The following is a 7,783-nucleotide window of genomic DNA, read 5'->3' on the forward strand; positions in this document are numbered from 1 at the left end:
ACTGGTTCATGTTAGATGTGGATCTTTCTAGGGTTTATCTTCTTCGCGGATTTCAAATGCTGATGAACACTGTAGAGAGAGAGAGAGAGAGAGAGAGAGTGTGTGTGTGTGTGTAACGGGCGGGGTATTTTGAAAAAATCAAAATGTGTGGAATTATGTGTAACGGGCAGGGTGTTATTTATTTAATTATTTATTTAAAAGAAAAAGAAACAAGTTGATCTCTAGTTAATTTAAAAAAACTAATGAAGAAAATTAACATTTGAAAAACGAACTTCACAAAAGTTCTCAAAATTATTCCTTGCTCTTCCAAATGGTAACCGCGGCCATGGCGACGGCGAGGGAGGCGACAAGAGATGTCGTGATCGCAGCAAGTGGAAGGTGTGCAACCATTGTTGCAGCATGAATGGGAATGACGGTGATTATTTAGATATGTTAGAAAGCAACAAAAATTATACTATATTGCAAATGCATTACATATTACATAAACTATAAATTTTTCAGTTTCCCACAAAATATAATTTTAGTCGTTCATACGAAGATGGATTGAATGAAAAATTGTCAAAATAACTAATGTATTTCGATTTATTTGATTTTTATTATGAGAGATTAATAGTAATATGTGTTGTGTTTTTTTTAATATGAAAATATATTTTTGGTTTTAGTATAAAAAAACACGAGTTATCTATTTGCTAGAACAAGAGTGGACCTTTGGGAGAAAAATGAAATTGACCTTTTGCAAGAACACAACATTAATTGGAGAAGTATCCTTTGTAAACTCGTTAAATTTACAAGGAGTTCAATATTTTGTTAACACATTACCAAAGTAACATGTCACGTTTAGTGGAAGTATAATCTATGGACTCGTTAAATTTATATTTGTGTGTGCTCCTTTTGTATATACCTTTAAAGGAGTTATGACACTATAAATGATGTATGTAAATGATATTTTATGTAATTTAAATATTATTAGTATTTTTTTTCTATAAATTTCATACTATTGAACCATACACAACTTGCACATTTAACTTTGAACTAATGTTGGCGTCAAATTAATAATCACTCTTAAAGTTAAAATTCATCAATTGCACATAAAATTTGCGCAATATAATTTTGAGTGAACCTATAACGTTACACGCACAACACAAGGTCGCCATGCATGAATCTAAAAACACAAACATAATATAACTAAAATATCAACACTCTTAATTCAGTAGTTCGTTAACAATGTGGCCTACCGCAATCCTAAAAAAAACGAAGACTTGATATACGTGTGGTGCATCTTAAACGTGTTTGTTTATTGCATACCACCAATTATTAACTTACAAAATTCACTGGTATTAAGAAGAAAAAAAAAATACGTAGCATTAAATTTGTTAAATATGTGTATTTTTTACAACAACCCTTATAATTGTTGGTACAACAAAAGAGTATACAAATTTATTTCTCTTGATGGTAAGTTAAATATAGACATTTTTGTAAGGAAATTGTCATTCCATGTAGAATTTTGAAAAGAGTTTTACAACAAGTGATAAATAAAATCCGCAATTCTCTTCTATTCGTGTAATGACATATTCAACCTATAGTGTGAAAACTTAAGCTTGTTACAAAAACAAAATGGATTAGAAACATCAATAAATATGACAATCATCTTTATTGATGAATATGCAATTATTTTCATATTTGTTGATGCATGACTCGGTCCATACATGTCGAAACACGTTTTTCAAGTGAAGAATCAACAATCTATCTTTTACAAGAGGCTCAAAATGTTGCAATCACTTCTTATACTTCTTATCATAGACACATAAACTTACAATTGTATTGCATTTGTCTTCGTATTGTAGATGCATAATTGGAGGAGGGCAACATTGTTGCCAATGTGTTTGTGGATGAATTCTTTTTCTTTTCTTTTTACGTTTATAGCTCTTGTGCTTCTGCTCTCACTTTTTTATATCTCGCAATCTGAAAGAGAATAAAGTAATCATATAAAACCGAAACGATGTTGCTTTTGTGTTTTTTTCAAAAGATTCTCCGAAATGACGTCGATTTTAACCTTTTTAACAAAATTATAAAAACACGGCAATAGCTCGTTTTTAGCAGTTTAATCAATTTAATTGGGTTTTCAACAGTTTCATGGTTTGAATCCCGATTTTGAATCACAACAATTTTAAGGTTTGAACATAATAAGCTAAGTTTCAGTTCCCAACCTAACCTATTGGAACAGTCGATCTGTTCGATTTTTTTATTGCCTAGATTATAATAATTAGAAAAATGCTAAAGAATACCCTTAAAAAATTGATTAACATAACAAATATATAAATCACATATTGAAAAGTAGGTTTAAAAATTGTATTTTGATATTAAAATTGAGAAAAGATGAAGAAGGGAGGTGAAAAAGGTAGAGGTTTATAAAGTAATTTCATATTTTTAAAAACCTAGGGACATTTTTGACTTTTCCTATTCTTAACTAAAATAAATATGAACCGTTGGATCAAGATCGGACAAAAAAATCCCTATAGATTAATAAAATTACAATGGAGACAACATTGAAAGTCAACAAACAAAGTGGCAATATAGGGAGAAAAAAATGGCGACTAAGAGAGTAACCTTAACAATAACAAAATGGTAAAAGAGACGGCGTTTCTTCCACTTCCACCCGCATTCGCACTCGCACTCGCACTCGCACGTTTTCTTTCTCCCTCTTTCTCTCCTTCTTCGATTGTGCTTTCATCTACTCCAAACCCTACCAGGTTCGTTCAAAATTTCCTCCCCTTTTAAATCACTTTCTCTTTAATAACTCGTTTAATTTTTTTCACGGTTACCACATCTTAGGGTTTTAATCGTTTCCCCCCACATATTATATTTTCTAAATTGTTGAAAATCCACTTTCTTAAGTTGGAAAGGTAGTTTTTTTTTTTTTTTTTTTTTTTTTTAAAAGTTTTTTTTTTGTTAGTCTCCTCACTTATAGTTAAAATTAAATTGTTGTGTTATCTCTTGTTAATTTCAGAATAGGTTAGGGTTTTCCTTGATACTTTCATTTGATTTTAACTTTATTTATTTGGTCTTGGTTTTGGAACTTGAACATTGCTCGTTTGATATTGTGGTGGATTTGTATTAAAAGGTGTAAATTTTATAGTAAGGTTGTTTAATATTTATGTCGAGAGAATTTTTATATACCGTGTTGGTTTTAATTTTGTTTCTTGATTTGTGATTGAATAGGTATAGGTTTTTAACTGTTAAGACATGCTGGACTGATTTTTTATGTTGTTGAGCATAATAATCGGATCTAGAAATTTTAAGTTGCGGAGGTAATGCTCATGCATGTATCCGCGGCAGAAAATATATATGATACTATGTATCATATTGAGAAAGATTAAAATTCTAGTAGAGATAGGGAGTAAGTCTCCTCGCTGTGGTAAATGTGTCTTTGTCCCTGCAAGTCATATGGCTGCATGAAGCTTTTTTTGTCATTCATTTATTTTTTAGTTCAAGTCTAGTCATAGAACATGGGTATTATGTGTTAAGCCCAACTGAGGTCTTACGCCAACAGTTCGTCTATCAAGGGTCATTAACTCGTTATTGGTCTTCAGTGGGAAATTGTGAATCTAACAAAAGCTTATTAAGCAAAGCATTTTGATTATTATTAGATTAACAAACCCCTGGTGGTGGATATAATCATTTTCACCCATGCACTTTTCTGGATTTCCGATGTGATCATTTTCACCCATTACGCTTTTATTGATGTTTGTGTTTTGTATCTTTGTTGCCTGGGGTTAGTTGGCCCCAAAACAAAACAAAAAATATAGTGAAAAGAGGAGTATACGAGCTTATTTTGGTAATTCTTCTTTTTTGTATATATATTCTCCTTGTTTTGTGTCTGATGAATTCAGACATCCTACTTTTTTATAAGATATGAAAAATATCTTGTTGCTTATCTAATACTACTTGTGGTCTTCAAAATTTGCTGGGAACTAATATTTGCATGTTCTACATGAACTGCAGGGTCAATCTGAATATGAGGACTGTAATTTTTGGTGGGGGAATTATGCATTGTTGGAAATAAATGTAGCATTGTAATTTTAGGGCCATAAAACTTGCTGTTATCAGGCTTTGAAATTTGGAGTTTTGATGGACTGCAATAAAGAAGAGGCCTTAAGGGCCAAGGGTATTGCTGAGAAGAAAATGGAAAGCAAAGATTTCGCAGGGGCTCGAACATTTGTCCTTAAGGCTCGAAAATTATATCCTGATCTGGAGAATATTGCTCAAATGCTTGTTGTTTGTGATGTGCATTGCTTTGCTGAGCAGAAATTACTGGGTAATGTGATGGACTGCTATAAAATATTACAAATTGATCGTAATGCTAATGAAGCAATAATTAAGAAGCAATACAAGAAGTTGGCTCTCCAACTTCATCCTGACAAAAACAAGTTTGCTGGTGCAGAAGCTGCATTCAAGCTGATTGGGGAAGCTCAGAGAGTTCTTTTGGATAGAGACAAACGATCTTCACTTGACATGAACTTGAGCAGGTTTTCAATGATCAGAACTGCCATGCCATCTCATCATCAACGGAATGTTCAGGTAAATTTTAATCCCGTGATGCAAACCAATGTCCGGCCCATTTTCACAAACTTAAATCTACAGCAGCAACATCAGTCTAGACAGCCAACTCAGCAGGGGATTAATGTTGGCGCTTCTAGTTTTTGGACTATGTGCTCATTTTGTAAAGTAAGGTATGAGTATCCCAGGGCATATTTAAATAGATCTCTTCGCTGTCAACAATGCGGTAAGCCCTTCATTGCATATGAGGTGGACTTGCAAAGTACCAAACCGGCAACTAATCCAAGTCAGCAGGTTTTTGGCCAGCAGAACAGTATTCCGAATGATGGTGCTTTTAAGGTCGGTGTTGGATCTCAAGGTAATTTGCATGCTCAGAGGTCCAATACAAAATCTGATCATAAAAAAGGCTCTACTTCTAATGTCTCTGAAAAGTCAAATGGAAAGAGAAGAAGGAAACAGGTAGTAGAATCCAGTGAAAGCTCTGAGTCTATAGGCAGCACTGATTCTGAAGATGATACGTTTTCTGACAACAATGTTTTTCCTGGTGTGTCAACTTATAGAGAAGAGTGTCCACGTAGATCTACACGGAGAAAACACCAGGTTTCCTACAACGAGAATGTTAGTGACGAAGACAATGAGCCGCTGCAACCTTTAAAACAGGGTCAGGGGAGTGGTTCACCATACAGCGATGGTGAAAATAATGGGGAGGAAACCGAAATGAAGGATCAGAATGGTGAGGCTGCTGGTCTGAAAGATGATCAGAAAGAGGTAAAGAGGAAGCAAAATTTTTATTCTGAAGAGAGCTCAGTAAATATAGATATGAAAATTAAGGAGGTGAGAGGAACAGAAACAGGGGGCAGCTCAGATACAGATGAACCATTGGAGCATTCAGCCTCTAAATCAACAAATTATCTAGATGGTTTAGTTTATCCAGATCCAGAGTTCAGTGACTTTGACAAGGACAAGAAAGAGGAGTGTTTTGCTTCCGGGCAGGTTTGGGCTGTTTATGATGATATAGATGGCATGCCTAGATTCTATGCTATAATCAAAACAGTTTCTTCTCCTGGATTTAAGTTGCGGATAGCTTGGTTTGAGCCAGATCCAGACGACAAAGATGAACGCAAGTGGGTTGATGAGAAACTGCCAAGTGCTTGTGGGAAATATAAACTTGGTAAGACTATAACCACCGAAGATCATTTGATGTTCTCTCATGTGACTTGTTTTGAAAAGATTAGCCGCTCTACTTTTAAAGTGTATCCCAGAAAGGGGGAAACTTGGGCTCTTTTTAAAAATTGGGATATTAAATGGTACATGGATGCAGAATCTCATGAGAAGTATGATTTGGAGTTTGTTGAGATCTTGTCGGATTATGTTGAAGGCGCGGGAGTAATTGTTGCATACTTGGCTAAGTTGAAAGGTTTTGTGAGCCTCTTCTCTCGAACTATGAAGGGAAGTAATTGCTCATTTCGAATTCCACCAGTTGAGTTATTCAGATTCTCTCACAGGGTTCCATCTTATAAAATGACTGGTCAAGAAAGAACTGGTGTTCCTGTAGGATCTTATGAACTTGATCCTGTATCCTTGCCAGTGAATCTGGAAGAGATTGTTTCTCCATCTGTAGGGATGAGCCCAAGGTCTTCAGATATGTCGAAATTCACGAAGGGTCTGGATGGAGATGCATCCACGGTCAAGGTTAATTTGGATAGAAGCAAATCAGTAGAGGAGAAGAAGGATCCTGTTGGTCATATTGATGATGTTGGAGCTCCTTCAGCTTCAGTCAAAGATTCTTTTGAAGTTCCAGATCCTATGTTCTACCAATTTGATGCTGAGAGGTCCCATGAAAAGTTTGAGGTTGGCCAGATTTGGGCATTTTATGGTGATAGTGATGGACTTCCAAAATACTACGGTCAGATTAAAGGGGTTAAGAGGACTAGCCCAGAAATCGAGTTGCAAGTTATTTATCTTACTAGCTGCTGGCTACCTAGGAAAGTTGATAGGTGGGACGATGTGGGTATGATCATCTCCTGTGGAAGATTTAAAATCAAAGAAAGTGCTAAGGCGTGTACTTACAGAAACACCTGTTCTGTTTCACATCAGGTGCACACTAGAACTGCTGGTAAGAACAAGGAATATGAAATTTTTCCTCGGAAGGGTGAAATTTGGGCACTGTATAGGGATTGGACGCATAAAATCAAACGTTCTGATTTGCCAAACTGCGAATATGACATAGTGGAAGTTGTTGAAGTGAGTGATGGTTGGATAGATGTTTTATATCTGGAGAAGGTAAGTGGTTACAGTTCAGTTTTTAAGGGCAAATTAAATAACAAACGATTGACGACGATTACAATCTCTAGGACCGAGTTGCTGAAATTCTCCCACAAGATCCCTGCTTTCAAACTGACAGAAGAACATGACAATCTTAGAGGATTTTGGGAACTTGATCCGAGAGCAATACCACATCATTATTTTATTGGCTACAAGAAATGAAGGAAAAAGGGTAGCTTGTTACACTGTATTAGTGTAGGCTGTTTAGCCATGCAGCAGCATTTGCTAACCGGATGTCAATTTTTGGACTAAAAGGTTTTTTGTTTCTTGTTTTGTTAAGCTAGATCAAAACTATCATATATGTGTTAATACTGTTATGTAGCATCCCCTGCACAAATTTAGTTCAAATGACAACACCTGTGTCCTTAGGTAGCTGTCTGAAAAAGTAAGGAGGTTGCGCTGGTTCTGTGCTGCATTATTCACCTTGGTTTGGTTCCATTCGAATTTGGTTCTCTGTTGTGAATTTAATTTGTCCTTGAGAAAACTTAGAGACAGTAACATGAGTTTTGTTGCAGTTGTTCTCTAATAGTAGCATGTGGCATGTGGACTGTGTCTATTTTGTATTATCCAATACTATTCAGTTTTTCTTTTCTTTCGAAAAAGGTGCACATATCATGCTGTGGTTGGAGAACAGTACCTAAGTTTTTTCTATTTCTTATGTTAGGCAATCAGAGTCAGTGTGGTTTAATCTTCTAAGAAACACATGAAAATTATATCAAAAGAATTTTGTGAAGTTGTAACTTTTTAAACAGTTTATTACGTAAAAGGTAAACTTATTTTATGTATTTCAAGTTTTTTCAAGATTTATTTGATAAATAAGCTTATCTCAATTGAGAATTTTGTTAATTTTAACTGGGTCTTCTTGTTTCACCAAATAAGTCAAGATTATTGTTTTATGATC

The 7,783-nt window shown here is 34.9% G+C and overlaps 1 protein-coding gene across 2 annotated transcripts; it reads left to right on the plus strand.

Moving 5' to 3' along the window:
- The first annotated feature begins 2,588 nt into the window (after positions 1 to 2,588).
- On the plus strand, positions 2,589 to 7,474 carry LOC101500991 (uncharacterized). Of its 2 annotated transcripts, XM_027330724.2 has the most exons (3): positions 2,589 to 2,750; positions 4,003 to 4,315; positions 4,442 to 7,474. In XM_027330724.2, exons 2-3 carry the CDS (start codon positions 4,129 to 4,131, stop codon positions 7,042 to 7,044), a joined length of 2,790 nt encoding a protein of 929 aa, XP_027186525.1. In that variant the 5' UTR covers positions 2,589 to 2,750; positions 4,003 to 4,128; the 3' UTR covers positions 7,045 to 7,474. The 2 variants fall into 2 exon arrangements, with proteins under 2 accessions (XP_027186525.1, XP_004486071.1); XM_004486014.4 differs by having other exon boundaries at positions 4,003 to 7,474.
- Positions 7,475 to 7,783: the final 309 nt, after the last annotated feature.

This window comes from Cicer arietinum, chromosome 1 (assembly GCF_000331145.2).
Source record: "Cicer arietinum cultivar CDC Frontier isolate Library 1 chromosome 1, Cicar.CDCFrontier_v2.0, whole genome shotgun sequence".
NCBI lineage: Eukaryota > Viridiplantae > Streptophyta > Magnoliopsida > Fabales > Fabaceae > Cicer > Cicer arietinum.

Excerpts from the sequence above, each read along its gene's own strand:
- LOC101500991 (XM_004486014.4), top strand. The coding sequence starts at position 4,129 with ATGGACTGCAATAAAGAAGAGGCCTTAAGGGCCAAGGGTATTGCTGAG.